Below are 17,693 nucleotides of genomic sequence, written 5' to 3'. Positions count from 1 at the left end.
ATATATTTTTAATTCAATGTTAATATCATATATATATTTTGTAAATTAGGATTAGAATATTGAAATAATTAATAAAACAACTTTCATAAATACTTTTAAAAATCAGACAAATTTGTAGATAATAGTGTATTATAAATATATTTAAAAACTAATACATTTTAATTATCAACTATAATTTTATTAATTTATCATTTAAAATTTCATATATATATATATGAATATATGTATGAATAAGAATAATCATATATAATTTTATTATGTTATTATTTATTTTTAATGCGATATAGTTGTAATAGAATAATTTAATAAAAAATTATAATTTTTTAGATGTTTTATAAAATTTTTATATTTAGATGATTTTTTTAAAGATAAGAGTTTTTAATTATAATTTATTAGAATTATATTTTTTAAAAAGGATAATTTAAAATAATTCCGAGATTTTGTGGATTTTTCCATATATATGTACTTTTTGCAGGGAAGGCCGTGTAAGTACCAACCATGAACATGTATTTCTATTGTGAGATACGCAAGAATATGATCCTCTTTATCTGTTTTGTGAAGCATCAAACTACAAATAGGTCAAGTCGACATGTAAACGCAAAATCTCATACACGAAAAATACATTTCTGAATCGAAGTAACATACATTCTCGACATTACATATTTCTTTTCAGACAGCATCGAAAGCATCGAAAGAAAAAAAAAAAAAGAAAAAAAAGGACACATGTTCAAGCAGAAGCTGCAGGTTCAGAAGACTGGGCTCTCTTCTTGGCAAAGTACTCTTCGGCTCGGGCCAGATTCTTTGCCACAGAAGGCTTCACCCATTTCTTTCTTCCTGGCAACACGGTGAGTTTACATCCCAAAGCTTCCAGCTTTTCTTTCGCCGATGACGAGAAGGCTCTTGCCCGAATGTTCAGCTTCACACTCAGCTCCCCATCTGCTAGAATCTGAATTCAAGAAACATTTACAAATTCCTTATCGATGATACAGATGAATACAGGGTGATAGACGGGAGATTTTGTTCATTCCAGCAATCAGGGAGCAAGTTCTTTCTTAACATGGTTTTCAGCGAAAAGGGTCTTATGGCTGATGAAGTTTCCGAAAGCTAATGGCAAAGGGCAAACGTTTGTCAGGTTTTGTCATTCCCGGCATGAAATGCTCTCACTCATGAGCCCAAGGTTTCAGTGTGTGTTTTCGGAACAATTCTGAATCACTTAACTTGGCCAAACATGTGAGGAAGATCCAAGAACTTGCGAGATGCAGTGAGAAAGATCCAATTTTTCAATACCCCAGATTATATATAGATCACATATATGATCAATCATTCATGCTAGCTCAAACCCGAGAGTTTGGCATTTGAAATTATCAGACAGAAGGAGCAACAGACATATAATAGGGTACTAACCTTTAGAGGGAGTTTCCTTTCCCGTCCAGAAGGATTGATTAACCCCTTTTGCTTCAACGTCTCCAATGACACTTCATCTCCTTCTTGAAATCCCAATGCCTCGATATCTTTCAGGTTAACTGGTATGTATTTTGGTAATCCTGCATGCATACCTGCCCCATAATATAACACATGAGCAACTTAAAACAAGATGATCATCCCGCAAACAAAGAGCAAGCATCAGGTTTGCATCGGTAGTTTCGTTTATTTCTACAGAAAATATTTCGAAATGATGTAACTTTTCAATTTGATAAATCTTCATAAGCAACATGTTCTTCGCATGGTTAATATGTATCGTGTCTATCAGCGAACGCCGTCAAAATCAATGGCTTTCAGGCCGTGCTCTAATGTAAATCATATATAGCAGCATCAACTTGCCTCTGTTACTATTGATTCCTGATAAAACTGTAATCTATCAATCCCTAATCTGCCTTAAGGAATAAACTCTTAGGAACAGAAAATCAGGAACTTCTCTAGATTGGACCATGGTGCAATTTACCAGCATTTGAGATCAAAGTGTGTAACTAGCATTGCATTCCGACATCAATCATTCTGTGAAGGATGAAGCATTTCATCAAACACTTAGCCTACGTAATACCCAGCCACGCTCATAAAGCAGGAAGGAAATCAAAACCAGGAATTACCTCCGGCGATTCCTCTGAGTTTAGGAATCCGGCGATAAAGCGGCATTTGCCCTCCTTCGAATCCTCTCATCACACCAGGTCCCTTCCGAGACTTCTGACCCCTCATTCCGAAACCACAGCTCGCTCCCTGTCCTGCTGATATACCACGACCCTTTCTCTTCCCTTTCTTCCTCGACCCTGGTTGCGGTCCAAGATTATCCAGCCGGAACCTCGTAGGAGCTGCCGCAGAATTTGCCGCAGATTGGTTCAGCACGACAAATGGTCTGGCCGCTTGCTGTCCTGTTCTACTCTTCTGTTGGAGTCTTATAGGAAGAATCCGACATGGGTTTGCTCTCAAGACGCTTACATTTCCCTGAGAAATTACAATTCTCGATAAGGACTGTTAAATTTCCGAGAACCTCCAGGCGACTTGCGTGTATGCGAATCTATCCGGTCGAATTCATATAAGTAACAGAGAAAAGTACCTTGAAAGATGAGGAAGAGAACTGGAGACGGAGACGGTGGCAGGAGATCGGAGGATTAGATGAGAGGGAGAGAGGAGTAGCCATGGCGGACGACAAAGTAAGCTTTGTAAAAACAGATACACAAGCAGCTAAGCGCTTCGCTTTTAGCGGATAAGGAAGACGATAACTTCCTTCGTACCGGAAAAAAAAAAAACAGAAAAACGGTGTCGTATCATACCATCTTTTATCTTGGTTCTCAATTTGATAATCACAATTCGCTAATGGGCTCCAAACAGGCCGAAACCAATTTCATAATTGGGCTTTATTGTAAGACCTAATTACAAGCCCAAATGTGTTCCCACGTGCGAATCACGTGTTCTCCGGACAGTGGATCGAAGTCTGGATTCTGGTTCCCGAAATGGGAAAATCACTCTAATATACCAAATGTGTCGCACCTATTTCAGTGATACACCCAAAAAAAAAATCAAAATTTTTTTTTCAATTCTATACCACTTTTAGACTTAATAAGTCCGAAATAACCTTTCTTTTATATTTTTTACGACTTTATTACAACTATTATATAATTAATATACGACTAAAAAACGGTATTTACGACCATATAACAACTAAAGTTTCTGTAAACAATTAGATGTATTTTTTGTCACCTCATTTAGAATCATTTGTAACTGTATTTAGAATTAATTGCAACTGTATTTAGAATCAATTACGACTTTGTAATTATAATTACACGATTTCATTAAGGTAATATGTTCTTTTCGATAAAAATTTAATGGGTTATAATTTGGTGGGTGTATCCAGAAATGCCTGCGACACTTTTGGTACATCTAAGTCATTTACCCTCAGGAAATCCCTCTCTCCCCTCGGAGTACGGCCAGCCTCTGTCGATCTGAATTTTCTCAGACGACCTTTGGGAACTTCAGTTTCTGCGAGTTACTTGTTTGGTAACACTCCTACATCTGATATTCATTCTTTTTTTTGAGAAAATAATCGAAAATTGCGAAGGCATCTCTAGTTTTGAGCGCGAAACCCGCAACCAGGCTGCTTGAAGAGAAGTTCATCTCATTGTTGGAGTCATGTAAGACTCCGAAACAGCTTGTACAAGTCCAGACACAGATTACAAGTCATGGGTTTGAACAGAATGACTTTGTCGGCCCAAGAATCGTCGACTCTTGCTTCCGGTTTAAGAAAATCGATTATGCTCGCCAAGTGTTCGACAGATTCTCCGTGCCAAATGTTTCCGTTTGGAACTCCATGCTCAACGGGTATGCGCAGAACGAAATGTCGAGGGATGTTTTGGTTTTGTTTAAGAAGATGAATAGCATGGACGTCATGCCCAATTGCTTCACTTTACCAATCGTCTTGAAAGCTTGCGTCGTGGACATTGACGCTCTGAGGGTGGGAAATGAGGTACACGGCTACGCGATCAAAGCAGGGTTTAGGTCGAATTCGTATGTGGGAACCAAGTTGATTGAGATGTATTCGAAGGGGGGAGTGATAGAATCGGCTTATAAGGTGTTCTGCGAGATGGTTGAGAGGAATGTAGTTGCATGGACCTCGATGATCAGTGGGTATATTCTGAATGGTGATTTAGTTTGTGCTCGGCGGCTATTTGATTTGGCGCCCGAACGGGACGTCGTGTTGTGGAACACCATGGTTTCTGGCTATATCGAGAGCGGGAACACGGTGGAGGCTAAAAGGACCTTTGATCGAATGCCTCAGAGGGATGTCATGTCATGGAACACGATGTTGAATGGTTATGCTAATGTTGGAGATTCGGAGGCATGTGAAGGAGTGTTTGATGAAATGCCAGAGAGAAATGTGTTCACTTGGAACGGATTGATCAAAGGGTTTGCTCGAAATGAGAAATTTTCTGAAGTATTGTACGCTTTTAGAAGAATGGTGGATGAAGGAAATGTGCTTCCTAATGCTGCTACAGTTATGATGGTCTTATCCGCTTGTGCAAAATTAGGAGCTCTTGACTCAGGCAAGTGGGTACATCAATCCGTAAAGATTCTGGGGTATAACGGGAATCTTAATGTTGAAAATGCTCTGATCGATATGTATGCAAAATGCGGTGGCATAGATGTGGCTGTTGAAGTCTTCAAAGGCATGGAGAAAAGAGATTTGATAAGTTGGAACACTTTAATTAACGGATTAGCAGTACATGGGTATGGAACCGATGCCTTAAATCTGTTCCAGGAGATGAAGAATTGTGGACTTCAACCCGACCATATAACCTTCGTTGGTGTATTGTGTGCCTGTACACACATGGGTTTTGTGGAAGATGGCCTGGCTTATTTCAGTGCCATGTTAGAGGATTACTCACTAATTCCCCAAATTGAGCACTGCGGTTGTGTAGTGGATTTACTATCCCGTGCTGGACTTTTGACGCAAGCTGTTGAATTTGTGGACAAAATGCCAGTGGAAGCAGACGCTGTTATATGGGCCGCTCTACTCGGAGCATCTAGGGTTTACAAGAATGTGGAGGTGGGTGAACTTGCTCTGGAAAAATTGGTTAAATTTGAGCCGAGAAATCCGGCAAACTATGTCATGCTTTCAAACATATATGGAGATCACGGGAGGTGGGAAGACGTTGCAAGGCTAAAACTGGCAATGAGAGACACGGGAGTGAAGAAAGTACCGGGCATTAGCTTGATTGAGACTGATGATGGCTTAGTGGAGTTCTATTCTTCTGGCGAGAAACATCCTCAATCAGAGGAAATATACAAAGTCTTGAAAGGGTTGATGAAGCTGTTAAGAACTCCGGCTTTTGTCCCTGAAGTTGAAGAAATTGAGATAGTTGTCTGAAGCAGCAATGCAAGGTACATCACCACGTTATGACAGATGTTTAATCTTTCTGGGCCTTTTTGTTCTTGAATCATAGTTTATATGATTGATGTTAAGCTGTCTTAATACCATCTATTTGACAATGAGGCTTTTTTTCAAGATTTCTCTGAAACACGTCACTATATGCGATGCAACTGTGGAGGTTCATCCTCGGAGGTCGCCATTGTATTGGAATGAGGTACCAAAATGCATCACTTAAACATTCTTAGGCCCTTTTTTTCTTCAATTGTATGAAGTCTTCTAACATAGGGCATTTAGATAATTTAATGCACTATAATAGATGTAGCTCCTTTAATACGTGTTAAGTCTCTCTCTTCACAACAAGAACAGTGCACTCTGCATTGCGCGAGCAGTATCCACTTAAACCTCCCATGAAAGACCTGCATTCAGAGAAACATAGTATCAGCCTCTTTATTAGACGTTTTACGGGTTAACCCTTAACGATTGATGCAATCTTTCGCATTGAGCCGACCTTGTAAGATTTCGGTTTTGCTGGTCACTGATAATGAGTGTATCGATCATGTGCTCCTGAACTACCCTGCAGATGATATCTTTTGGGTCTCCGGCTTCTGTAAATGTCTCTGCTTTGATCTGTTGGAATATGGTTTTGAGTGGAATTCTCATCAGAAGAAGCTCCCTAACCCATGAAGAACACAGTTTTATTATTCAAAATGACCCCCCGGGAAAAAAATGATTTTGTCAGGAAATACCCCATGATCTGCGCATATCTTTTTGGCTCTCTCCAGCAGCCCCATTGAGATAACCTTGGTCTTTTCCCGAGCCAACCATGTTAGCTCTGCATCTGTAACACAGAAACAAAGTGTTGTCACTCATTACATTTCTTTGAAGTTCCATAAATTTGATGACAGGGAGAGAAGGAAGAAGAGACATCACTGGCTGAGAAGGGAAAGAACATCTGAGCACAGCCAACGGAGGAGGAGAATGCACTCGGAGGGGTGAAGGAGGCAAGGAGGGGCTGTGCTGCAAAGATCAAAAGTTTGGAGCTTTCGATGGAATCTTTAAGATTTTCGAGGACCCAAATGAGCAAATCGTAACTAGAGTTGCACTCATCAATGACCACCATAACCTTCTTCATCTTCTTCTTCTTCTCATTGATTTCAAGAGCGACATTTATTTATGGGGGTGGAATCTGTATAATAAAGAAATATGGGGTTATTTGGTAAGGGAAAGGGCTACTTCAACTACTTGATTCTCCTCCCATTTTATTCGTCCTCTCAGCTAAACCATTCCACCGTTCTCCAACCACTCTCCGTTTCCAAACAATAAATTATTTCCTGCAAAAATATTTTAAAAATAAAAATAAAAATAAAAAAAGGCCTAACAGATGAGGCCCATACCCGTGAAGTTTCTTTTAGCCGGCCCATCTCTCGTAGAGTCCGCTACGAAAAATTATTGGGCTCTAGTTTTAATAATTTCCACGCGCAGATTTAACGAGTAAACTCCACGTGCCGATTTTTCCGTGGACATACCCCCCAAAATCTGAAGCGCGAGGTTCATTATTCAAGTGGTCTCCGCCCTCTTTGTAGAAATACATTGTAAAGAAATAAAAAATTTGAATTATAGAGTTGAGAAAATTGGATTTAGTAATTTTGTGGTGACAATTTTTTAGTTAATTAAGCTCCGTGCGAATGTGTGTGCATATATATATACACATTCCAAGATTAAGTGGATGGGACATCCATTGGCTTTTTCCGAGTTGATCTACTAATGCAACAGGGCCTTCAGCATCTTATACTCAATGGGCTTTAACATCTCAAATTAAATGGGCTCTAACATCTTAAGCCCAGTGGGCTTTATCTCATTCCGTATTCGAATCGGTAATATATAAAACTATAACCATTGGATTTTGTTTTCCTTCGGGTTTGTATTCGAATTCGATTTTTTTATTGATAAAAAGGTGATTTTTTATAAAAAAAATTATTTTTTATATTATTTTTTATTCAGTTCGAATTCGATATTTTAAATTTAGAAAAATTGTAACCATTCCATTTTTATATAAAATTCGGATGGATTAAAGATAACCATCCAACTCCCGCCAAAATTTTCAATCATTTTTTTTTTGTTGCTAATGTCGATACGGAAGGAATATCCAAAGACGCAAAAGCATAACTTGTATGCACACACAAAACCAGCTCACACATTTCGACTATACATATATATATACACACGCTTTTCCTTCAACTCATTCATCTCTACAATCCAACGGCTGTTATCAAACGTTTACCTCAGGACCACCTTATGCCCATAGTCCTCGTCGTACTCTATAAAATTTACATTCCCAGTAAAAACACGCTTCCTTTTCTCACTTTAAAAGCCTGGTGCCGTAAAGTCTGAGCTCGAAAACATAGCGAATAAAAAAAAATCATGGAAACGTCATCGTTTCATTCTCCGGCGGCTCTTCCGTCGTCATTCATCTTCTTCTCCGCCGTGCATCTCGTCGGATATTTCATGATATTCCGCACGTGGAAACCCACCCACCGTTCGGGAGCCACCAGCTGCGTCGTGTCCCTCTTCCACGGGACACCCGCCGTCTTGATGGCGTCCCACGCGCTGCTCACTAACCCACGCGCCACCGCTTCGTCCGCCAATACAGCGGAGGAGGCCGCCGTCCTCGACTTCAGCATGGGTTACTTCGCGGTGGATCTCCTCCACTACTTGCTCTTCCTCCCACACGACGCCGTTCTCTTCATCCTCCATCACATGGCCACGCTCTACGTGTTCGCCACGTGTCGATTCTTCGTTGGCCGCGGCGGTCACGCCCTCCTCCTCCTCCTCGTCTTGGCCGAGTCCACTAGCGCCTGCCAAAATGTTTGGAGCCTCGCAGGTATCTTTTTTTGGTTTATTACAGAATATTCTCTCGGTCGCGCATTAATTCTCTGTAGAAAAAAAATCGTACTGAAACAACTAAACCAAACTAAACCGGTCGGTATTTAGTTGCGTTCACTTTATCTTAAAAAACTATTTTTAAAAAATATTAAATCAAATAATTCTAACTGATCTTAAATAATCGAACTTAATTAAGTTTTGCTCTGGTTCAATTAGACTAAAACCAAACAAAATCTAAGTTTCCCACCCTTTATTTGAGTCGAGCAAATACAAGAAAATGAGATGAGTCATGGATATTGTATGCAGGGTATAGGAAAACCGACGTCGTATTGGCAAGGAAGGTGAGGGAAATGTTATCGCCGGCGTTTTACGTGTCATACACGGTGGTTAGAGGGTTGGTGGGGCCGGTGGTTCTGTACGATATGGCGGCGTTCTACGGCAGAGGGGCCGCGGATGGTTGGGTCCCACGCTGGGCTTGGCTGTCATGGTTGGTTGTCATTGGTGCCGCTATTTTTGCCAGTCTTTTGTGGGTTTGGGGAAACTGGTCCATTTGGTTTAGGGAGAGGAAATTGCAAAACTCTACAAAGAAAAAGGGTGGATCATGATACCCTTTGCCTTTTCTCGTTAGTTTCAGTTGGGGGAAAAATTGGTATTGTCATGTTCATTTTAGATTCATTGATTGTCCATTTAAAGGGCTAAAATTTGGCATTGAACGTTAGAAAAATTTATCATATCAGACAGTAAAATGTGACTCAGGAGTTATGACATGAATTGTTTGGTAAATGTTTGCATTGGCTGACTTGATAGTATTCTTGTCTGCAATCTGTTGTTGATGTAGGTAAGGAGGAAAAACAGAAAGTTGAACAAAAAACCATAGTCATAACTCTTAAATCATGCATCAATCAAACCAAGCATTTCGGGGTAAAACCCTTTGGCTCAACAGGAGGGTTTTAGAAATTTATAAAATAAAGGACAACGATACCGTCTCCCAAGTTGTTCTTATTCAGAAGGCCACCAAGAGTGTCCTTCCTCTTTGCCATTATCTCTCTGGTGATGGTGATAATAAGTTTAGGCCTTTGAGATGTGAACAATTAAGTCCACGACACGCGTACTGCGCACAGAAAAGAAATCCGAAGTTACGATACAGAAAGAATTTGGGGGGACAAAAACAGATTTAAGGCTTGAGTAAGGGGAAAGTTACCTGTAGCCCAACTCATTGTCGTACCAGGAGACGAGCTTCACGAACGTCTCGCTCAATGCGATTCCTGCCTTTGCGTCAAATATGCTCGACCTGTTTCCGTAAAGAAGAGAAAAGCAGTTCCACATTATGGGTTTCAATTTCGGCAGTAGAGAAATATATTGGGAAAGACTCTTTTATACCTGCTGTCACCAACAAAGTCTGTAGAAACAACGTCATCCTCGGTGTAACCCAAGATTCCCTTGAGCTTTCCTTCAGATTCCTCCCTGTGTGTCGTTATAAATATATTAGATTTGCAAAATCCAGGAGAGGGTTGCAGGAAAACCAGGATCAGATAGTCACAAGGGTTCTTCTCGTGTAAGCTTTACTTGATTGCTTTCTTGATTTCATCGTATGTGGCAGGCTTCTCAAGCCGAACAGTGAGATCAACAACTGAGACATCCACCGTCGGAACACGGAAGGACATTCCAGTCAACTTGCCGTTGAGAGCTGGGAGAACCTTGCCCACAGCCTTTCAGAATCAAATCCACGAAAAATAATTATCAGACAAGATCCCAAATTAAACAACACACTTTGTTTCGATAGTATAAACAAAAACAATCTTCAGTAACCATTGCATATTATACCTTGGCAGCTCCAGTGCTGCTAGGAATAATGTTGAAGGAAGCAGCTCTTCCACCTCTCCAGTCCTTCATTGATGGGCCATCAACAGTTTTCTGAGTAGCTGAACCACAAAATAGAATCAAAAGGCAATTACAACTGCGTAAGTCACGCACTCGGCCTGATCTGGAACAAACAACCCAAGTAGATAGATAAGTTATTGCCGTGAAAGAATTTTACCAGTGATGGAGTGGACGGTGGTCATGAGCCCCTCAACAATGCCGAACCTGTCGTGAATAACCTGCGTAGGTCCCACATATACAACACATGAATGGAGCAAAATTCACCTCAAGACACTTAGAAACAGATAAAAAAAATGTTTCGAGCTGGAGAAAGACCTTGGCAAGGGGAGCAAGGCAGTTGGTGGTGCAGCTAGCATTGGAGACAATGTCAAGCTCAGGCTTGTACTCATGCTCATTGACACCCACAACAAACATGGGCGCATCCTTGCTCGGGGCGGAGATGATAACCTTCTTGGCACCACCCTGAACAAAGAAAAACCATTCAAATCAACAATTTAGTATTCATCACCTTCACCCGAGGTGCTGTAACTACCCAAACTCATATCCAACAAGAAGACCATCAAGATGGAGTCTTTACCTCTTTAATACATGGGCAATCACCGACTTGTTCAAGCATTGCACATGTATTTGCTTTAGCGTGCTTATAAAAATATATTTATCTATGCATATGAATCCTATGGACGACATGGTTCTTTCAAACATCAATTGATCAACTAAATTCTTCAAAATGATCTGTAGACATTATATAGATTCAATCTAACAAGATACACAAGAATCAATAAATCAACCAAGATAATGACGCTAAATAAATTTCACGCAAACAAAACAAACCTTCAAGTGAGCAGCAGCCTTGTCCTTGTCGGTAAAGACACCGGTAGACTCAACAACGTATTCGGCACCAGCCTCAGCCCACGGGATCTCCTCAGGGTTCCTTCACAGAACAACGATCGTAAATCCAATTAACTAATCCCAATCACGAAGAAATATGCTTACAAATGACTGATCAGAAGATGTACCTGATACCGAAAACAGTGACTGGCTTCGTACCAAAGAGAAGAGTCTTCTCATCCTTGACCTTGAGTTCATTGTGCTTCCACTGACCGTGAACACTGTCGTACTTGAACATGTAGGTCTGCAACAATCAAGTCCACACCACAAGAAAAGATCAATCACTTTAATTCGACCTCACCTCAACATGACAATCATCAGTTCACATCAAGTATACATTGAAAAGGTCATCAACTCCATGAATTAAGCATATAAAAAATCATTTGAACTATTTCCGAATCGAAATAACAAACATATCACATCACCAAGACACTGGAAACAAAAATCGACCATATATTTACGCGTTCTTACGAAGAAACCGCGGGGAAATGAACGAATCGCATCATCTGAATGACGTCAACCACTAGAGATCAAAGCAACGCCAGAGGATAGTAAACGAACCATGTAATCAGTGGTGATGAAAGGATCGTTAACGGCGACGAGCTCAACATCGTCCCTCTGCAAGATAACTCTCGCGACCAAACGACCGATTCTTCCGAATCCTATCATTCACAATGATACGAAGTAAGATTCGGCAGATCTAAACAAAAAAACAAAAAAAAAATTAACGAAACAAAAAATTATCAGACACTCACCGTTGATTCCGATCTTGATCTTACCGCTCGCTATACAAACAAAAACACAATCAAAACAAGTATGCAACAAAAAAAACAGAGATCAAAACTCTAACAAAGCAAAGAAATCTCACCCATTGTGAGATTGGAGAAGCAAGAGAGATGAACTTAATGAAAATTTCGAGGAGAGGTAGAGAGGGGCGGGGGGCTTCTCGTGAGGCTTTAGCGTCGTTTAAAGGACAGGAGTGAGGTCGTTGTTGATCCAGTGGTCCAGATTTTTTCTTGGGAAAAATGTCGGATCTGATTCACTATTTAAATGAAATGACAAAATTAACCATTCAATCTATATATATTTCCCTTTTGAACCACTCCTCTAACTTGGAGTTGGTGTGCCGTGATTTTTAGGCCTAATTTTTTTTTTAAATTGTTTTATATGTTATGAAACCGTAACAAATATGATCTTCAGATATTAAAAATGTTAACTATAAATCGAAATTTGTATTTTAGAAAAATAGAAAAAAAATTATATCTTATTTCTCTTTTTCTTAAAAATATATAAATAAAAAAATTCAAATGATCTATTTATAAAAATTCTAAAATTACTATTCATCTATACGGTTCAGTATAAAAATAACCGTATCTATAAACAATACACTATAAATATATTTTAGTTATAATATTATACACTTTAAAATACCTTAACAAATTTTAATAGAAATCAATTTTAAATAGGATCTTAACAATGATGTATATAAAATTAATTTCGATTTTAAGAAGATATTTTTTGGTACGTTTCAATATGTAATATACATTTATTTATCAAATATTATAAAGTTGTATTTCTATAGGATTTTTCTAAAAAAAAGCTCAATGCAGGTGATTGCGCTTGCATCTCACGCGCCTAAAGTGGAATATTCGACGCTGACAAATGAACCTGAAACAATATATTTTTTTTGGACCCGCGCCATAGGGTTATTATTTGTTATAAATTTTGTTGATGTATAATTTAGAAAATTAGAATATATTATTTATTTAATATAAGATTAAACAGTAATATAAAATTATTGTAAAAACATCAATAGTCATTATATACTATATTATATAGTATAGATATGATATCTTTGTTTATGGATATATATTTAGTGTAAATAAACAATTTGTCATAGAAAAAGATTTTTCGATACGTTTGAATTTGAATTTTATGTTCTTTACAGTATAAGTTTTACATCAATTATTTGTAATATATTTTTGTCAAAAAGAGTCAATTTTAAGTTGTGTTTTATTACCCTCATATTTTTTGTAGTTCATTGAAAATCTCTCTACATAAAATATTGGGGATGAATATTTCTAATTTGAGTTCTTTCTATGATCTAGTTTATTTAATCATGTTACTGAAATAACAGAGGAGAATAACATAAAATGGTCATAGCTAAAAGACGGTTAGATTGGACAGATATATGATTATATGTTTAAGAGTTTGGTATTGTTGTTTATTTATGATCATTTTGTTTTGGGTTGTCATTTTTTTTATAATTTAATTATATTGTTACAATATTTGTTAATATAAATGAAAATAGTGACATGTTAAATGATAAAATACATAATTCATAAAAAATTTCAGTAATCTTAACATGATACCGAGATAAAAGTCATAAAAAGTGTTTATTAATTTAATAATCATAACGTAATTAAAAAAATGCATAATAAAACGTACATTTTCATCAATTAATAAGAAGTCGATGCCAATGGACTTATTTCCAGTGAAAGGATTTCGTTTATCCTATATCCTTAGAAACCTAATCATAATACACTAATAACTGTGATGTCTTCTCATCTGATTCAATCTTACATTGGTTGGTATCATTGTGTGGATCTGATTTTTTAATTCCTTTATTTAATCATGTTACTGAAATAACAGAGGAGAATAACATAAAATGGTCATAGCTAAAAGACGGTTAGATTGGACAGATATATGATTATATGTTTAAGAGTTTGGTATTGTTGTTTATTTATGATCATTTTGTTTTGGGTTGTCATTTTTTTTATAATTTAATTATATTGTTACAATATTTGTTAATATAAATGAAAATAGTGACATGTTAAATGATAAAATACATAATTCATAAAAAATTTCAGTAATCTTAACATGATACCGAGATAAAAGTCATAAAAAGTGTTTATTAATTTAATAATCATAACGTAATTAAAAAAATGCATAATAAAACGTACATTTTCATCAATTAATAAGAAGTCGATGCCAATGGACTTATTTCCAGTGAAAGGATTTCGTTTATCCTATATCCTTAGAAACCTAATCATAATACACTAATAACTGTGATGTCTTCTCATCTGATTCAATCTTACATTGGTTGGTATCATTGTGTGGATCTGATTTTTTAATTCCTACGATAGATTTAATTTGATCAATAATGACGTTATTTGCTATATAGTATGTTTATTTATTATTTTTATAAGAATAAAATAATGATTGAATATAATAATATATATATTTATACACAAAAGTCGTTGGCATGAGCTGTTGTGGAATAAAATTTGAGAGGGTAAAGTAGCTAAAAAAATGGATTAACATGACATGCTAGACTCCAAACACTGCATGATTCTTTAGATAAAAATTGGTTTGAGCAGCAAACACCAATTCAAGTCTGTATATGTACATGCAAAGAGATGAATTAAAGTTCGTGCGTTTAAAAAAAAAATATTATCACATTGATGAAGCCACAAAAATGGGTTAATAATACACCAAAATAGATTAATTAGAAAAAAACAAATAATAATTGTGGCTATTAAGTAAGGGTGGGCGTTTCGGAAAACGGTTCGGGTTCGAGACGGAATAGATCGGTTCGGTTCTTTCTGTTTTACAAAATTAGGTACCAATTGAGTTTTTTATTGTATTCGGTTCGGTTCGGTTCGGTTCCAGTTTTTATTAAAAAAATGTTAGATTTCCTTTAAAAATATTCAGTTTTTCGGGATTTTTAAAGTTCGGTTCGGTTCGGTTCTGGAAAATTCGGTTCTCTAAAAATGGTACCGTTCGGGAAATAACAACGGTTTCGAAAAATACCGTTTTAACGGTTCGGTTCAGTCCGGTTCTGAAGAACCGAACCGAAACGCCCAGCCCTACTATTAAGGACGACGGATGTTCTAGTTGGCCACATTAAAGTTTGTTTATTTTCTTAACAACGCATCAAAATAATAAATAAATCTATATATATTAATAATTGTGTTTAAAGGAATGTGGTGAATCCACCTAAACATCCACATCATCAAATTGCTCAAATTTTATTGGTCATTTGATATATTCAATTGCTTGCTCATCTCATCATTTCTCATCGCAGTCGGGGAAACATATTTGATCGAAGAGACACTGACGATTTATTGGTTGATATTGATGAAAAGGAAGATTTAGCATCTTAATCATGGTAGGTTTTTTGGTTCAATTTATTTTTATTTTTTTCTCTATTAAATACCATAATTTTTCTAATTACCGTTTTTCACAACCGTTTCTTTTGTACATACTAAAGGTTTTCCCACTCAACACGGTCAAACGGTGGTCGAAATTACATTCCGAGTGTTCAAAGTTGTGTATAGGGTCTATTATGACGTATTTACGTGTTTTTGTTATTCGTAAAGCATCCGGAAAAATGATAAATTCTACCCTAGGCCAATGTGCTACATAAAGTGTACTAGAACATTAGAGTTTCGTTTGGGAGAACATGTACTGTTAAACAAAATAAGGTGTTAAATTTATATAGCTCCGATTATTTTTTAGTTATCAAATTTTTTATACGGGGTGTTTATTAACATGTTCATGGTTCAGAATTGATAAATTCGCCAAATTCGAGAGTTTGACGTGTTTGACGAATTTGACGGGTTTGACGAGTCAACGCGGTCAAACGATGCTTGAAATTACATTCCGAGTGTTCAAAGTTGTGTATATGGTCTATTATGGCGTATTTAACGTGTTTTTGTTATTCGTAAAGCATCGGAAAAATGATAAATTCTATCCTAGGCCAATGTGTTACATAAAGTGTACTAGAACATTATAGGATTGAAAAATTCGGCCGCACACAAATTACGACAGAATACTACAGATTTGCGACGAAATACGAAAAAAAAATTGAAGTCGCAAAATCCTTTACAAATGTGCGACAGATTGTGACAGAATCGTGTCCGTCGTAAAAACAAACCTTATATGCGACGAAAAGTCTGTCGTATTTATTAATTTTATTTAATTTTGCGACAGATGTGTGACAGAGATATCTGTCGCAAATTGCGACAAATGTTCCTGTCCCAACCGTCATTTTCGTTGAAAAATTTCAAATTTTCGCAGTTTTTATTTCGAATTTTTTGCCTTTGCGACGGACATATCCGTCACAACACTTAATAAAAGTCACAACTTCGTCTTTCTCCTTCAGACTTCTAAATTTCAACAAAAAATCAAAATCTGTCGAAATTTTTGCCCGTTTTTTTCAAAATTTGTTAAGGTATGTGTATATATATGTGAATTTGTATGTGTATATATGTAAATATGTGAATATATATATATATATATGTGAATATATATATGTGAATATGTATATGTATGTGTATATGTACGTGTGTGTTGTGTATATATGTGAATGTGAATGTGTGTATGTGCATGTGTGTATGCGTGTATGTGAATATGTGTATGTTTGTAAGTGAATATGTATGTGTTTATGTGTTTATGTATGTGTGTTGTGTATGTATATTAATGTGAATGTGAATATATATATGTGTGTTTATGTATTTGAATATGTGTATGTGTGTACAGTGGCGGATCTAGGATATTTTTAGTTGGGGGCATAATTTTATTATGATACATTTATTATGGGGTCATTTGGTAATTTCTTTTAAAATCTTATAAAATTTCTACATAAATTAATTTTTTTTACTTAGGTAACTGGGGGCATGTGCCCCCATTAACTTGTAAATAGGTCCGCCCCTGTGTGTGTATGTGAATGTGTGTATGTGAATGTGTGTGTATGTTTATGTATGTATATGTGTGTGTGAATATGTATGAATGTGTGTTTATGTATGTGTGTAATGTATATGTGGAAGTGTATATATATATGTATATGTAAATTTATATGTGTATATATATGGGTATGAATGTGTGTATGTGTATGTAAATGTATATGTATGTGTATATGTATATATATATATATGTATATGTGTAATGTATGTATATATAGATATATATATACGTATGTATAATATAGTTTTTATATTTTTTTAAATTAAAAAAATATTTTGCGATAGAATAATCTGTCGCACAATTCCGTCACAAAATTGCGACAGATTGACGACTCACAAATTTTTGCGACAACGATATACGGACAGAAACTCTATCGCAATCTGTCGCAAATTTTTAATTGCGACAGATTCGCTTTGTATTTGCGACAGATTTTTCTGTCTCAAATTCGTGTTTTTCTTGTAGTGAATAATCAACAATAAAATTGGATTTATTAGCCATAACCAATATATTTTATTAATAATGACATTATTTTTATATAGTTAACCAATTATAATTTAGAGAAATGCTACATAAGATGATGAGTGGTTTCATGAGAAGTCTTCAAATACAACTTTTTATATAGTTAACCAATTATAATTTAGAGAAATGCCACATAAGATGATGAAGTGGTTTCATGAGAAGCCTTCAAACACAACTTTTAATATACATAGATTTCATCGTATGTGAAATTTATATTTTTGACTTTTATTAAAATAAAATTATTTCTATTTCTTATCTAATTAATATATATATATATATATAATAGTAATAATTTAGCCCTATTAAAAATTCTCTAATACATAAAATATTCTTTTTATGCGTAAACTTCTTCTTCATCCTAATCATATCTAGCGATTAAATATTTCGAAATTGGCATCTATATATACATATA

The 17,693-nt window shown here is 36.2% G+C and overlaps 5 protein-coding genes across 5 annotated transcripts; 2 read left to right on the top strand and 3 right to left on the bottom strand.

Moving 5' to 3' along the window:
• Positions 1-531: 531 nt before the first annotated feature.
• On the bottom strand, positions 532-2,698 carry LOC104825698 (50S ribosomal protein L15, chloroplastic). The gene is made up of 4 exons (XM_010558067.2): positions 2,552-2,698; positions 2,088-2,439; positions 1,405-1,556; positions 532-946 (listed from the first exon to the last, which is right to left on the bottom strand). The coding sequence occupies exons 1-4, from the start codon at positions 2,633-2,635 to the stop codon at positions 728-730; spliced, it is 807 nt and encodes a 268-aa protein (XP_010556369.1). The 5' UTR covers positions 2,636-2,698; the 3' UTR covers positions 532-727.
• Positions 2,699-3,689: 991 nt separating this feature from the next.
• Positions 3,690-5,565, top strand: LOC104825696 (pentatricopeptide repeat-containing protein At3g29230). The gene is made up of 3 exons (XM_019203989.1): positions 3,690-3,813; positions 4,044-5,373; positions 5,499-5,565. The coding sequence occupies exons 1-2, from the start codon at positions 3,690-3,692 to the stop codon at positions 5,357-5,359; spliced, it is 1,440 nt and encodes a 479-aa protein (XP_019059534.1). The 3' UTR covers positions 5,360-5,373; positions 5,499-5,565.
• Positions 5,522-6,608, bottom strand: LOC104825697 (universal stress protein A-like protein). The gene is made up of 4 exons (XM_010558066.2): positions 6,293-6,608; positions 6,109-6,200; positions 5,871-5,989; positions 5,522-5,778 (listed from the first exon to the last, which is right to left on the bottom strand). Exons 1-4 carry the CDS (start codon positions 6,492-6,494, stop codon positions 5,700-5,702), a joined length of 492 nt encoding a protein of 163 aa, XP_010556368.1. The 5' UTR covers positions 6,495-6,608; the 3' UTR covers positions 5,522-5,699.
• Positions 6,609-7,617: 1,009 nt separating this feature from the next.
• On the top strand, positions 7,618-9,241 carry LOC104825693 (TLC domain-containing protein At5g14285). The gene is made up of 2 exons (XM_010558063.1): positions 7,618-8,243; positions 8,552-9,241. Exons 1-2 carry the CDS (start codon positions 7,784-7,786, stop codon positions 8,848-8,850), a joined length of 759 nt encoding a protein of 252 aa, XP_010556365.1. The 5' UTR covers positions 7,618-7,783; the 3' UTR covers positions 8,851-9,241.
• On the bottom strand, positions 9,105-11,971 carry LOC104825695 (glyceraldehyde-3-phosphate dehydrogenase GAPC1, cytosolic-like). The gene is made up of 12 exons (XM_010558064.2): positions 11,883-11,971; positions 11,770-11,799; positions 11,576-11,676; positions 11,143-11,258; positions 10,958-11,057; positions 10,442-10,588; positions 10,284-10,344; positions 10,070-10,167; positions 9,812-9,954; positions 9,626-9,709; positions 9,447-9,536; positions 9,105-9,356 (listed from the first exon to the last, which is right to left on the bottom strand). Exons 1-12 carry the CDS (start codon positions 11,884-11,886, stop codon positions 9,314-9,316), a joined length of 1,017 nt encoding a protein of 338 aa, XP_010556366.1. The 5' UTR covers positions 11,887-11,971; the 3' UTR covers positions 9,105-9,313.
• Between the last annotated feature and the right edge of the window lie 5,722 nt (positions 11,972-17,693).

The sequence above is a fragment of the Tarenaya hassleriana genome, unplaced genomic scaffold (assembly GCF_000463585.1).
Source record: "Tarenaya hassleriana unplaced genomic scaffold, ASM46358v1 Cleome48, whole genome shotgun sequence".
Lineage (NCBI taxonomy): Eukaryota > Viridiplantae > Streptophyta > Magnoliopsida > Brassicales > Cleomaceae > Tarenaya > Tarenaya hassleriana.
Note: the sequence above shows the minus strand (reverse complement) of the source record. Positions and strands in the feature narration are given on the sequence as shown.

Excerpts from the sequence above, each read along its gene's own strand:
- LOC104825697 (XM_010558066.2), bottom strand. The coding sequence starts at position 6,494 with ATGAAGAAGGTTATGGTGGTCATTGATGAGTGCAACTCTAGTTACGAT. Across the intron at positions 6,201-6,292 it reads GTTCTTTCCCTTCTCAGCCA|ATGCAGAGCTAACATGGTTG; the intron begins GTGATGTCTCTT and ends TCTGTGTTACAG. Across the intron at positions 5,779-5,870 it reads CAAAACCGAAATCTTACAAG|GTCTTTCATGGGAGGTTTAA; the intron begins GTCGGCTCAATG and ends CTCTGAATGCAG.
- LOC104825698 (XM_010558067.2), bottom strand. The coding sequence starts at position 2,635 with ATGGCTACTCCTCTCTCCCTCTCATCTAATCCTCCGATCTCCTGCCAC. Across the intron at positions 1,557-2,087 it reads ACTCAGAGGAATCGCCGGAG|GTATGCATGCAGGATTACCA; the intron begins GTAATTCCTGGT and ends ATTATGGGGCAG. Across the intron at positions 947-1,404 it reads AAAGGAAACTCCCTCTAAAG|ATTCTAGCAGATGGGGAGCT; the intron begins GTTAGTACCCTA and ends TCTTGAATTCAG.
- LOC104825693 (XM_010558063.1), top strand. The coding sequence starts at position 7,784 with ATGGAAACGTCATCGTTTCATTCTCCGGCGGCTCTTCCGTCGTCATTC. Across the intron at positions 8,244-8,551 it reads AAATGTTTGGAGCCTCGCAG|GGTATAGGAAAACCGACGTC; the intron begins GTATCTTTTTTT and ends TATTGTATGCAG.
- LOC104825695 (XM_010558064.2), bottom strand. Across the intron at positions 10,345-10,441 it reads GCCTTGCTCCCCTTGCCAAG|GTTATTCACGACAGGTTCGG; the intron begins GTCTTTCTCCAG and ends GGACCTACGCAG. Across the intron at positions 9,357-9,446 it reads GACAATGAGTTGGGCTACAG|TACGCGTGTCGTGGACTTAA; the intron begins GTAACTTTCCCC and ends TTCTGTGCGCAG.
- LOC104825696 (XM_019203989.1), top strand. The coding sequence starts at position 3,690 with ATGACTTTGTCGGCCCAAGAATCGTCGACTCTTGCTTCCGGTTTAAGA. Across the intron at positions 3,814-4,043 it reads TGGAACTCCATGCTCAACGG|TGATAGAATCGGCTTATAAG; the intron begins GTATGCGCAGAA and ends CGAAGGGGGGAG.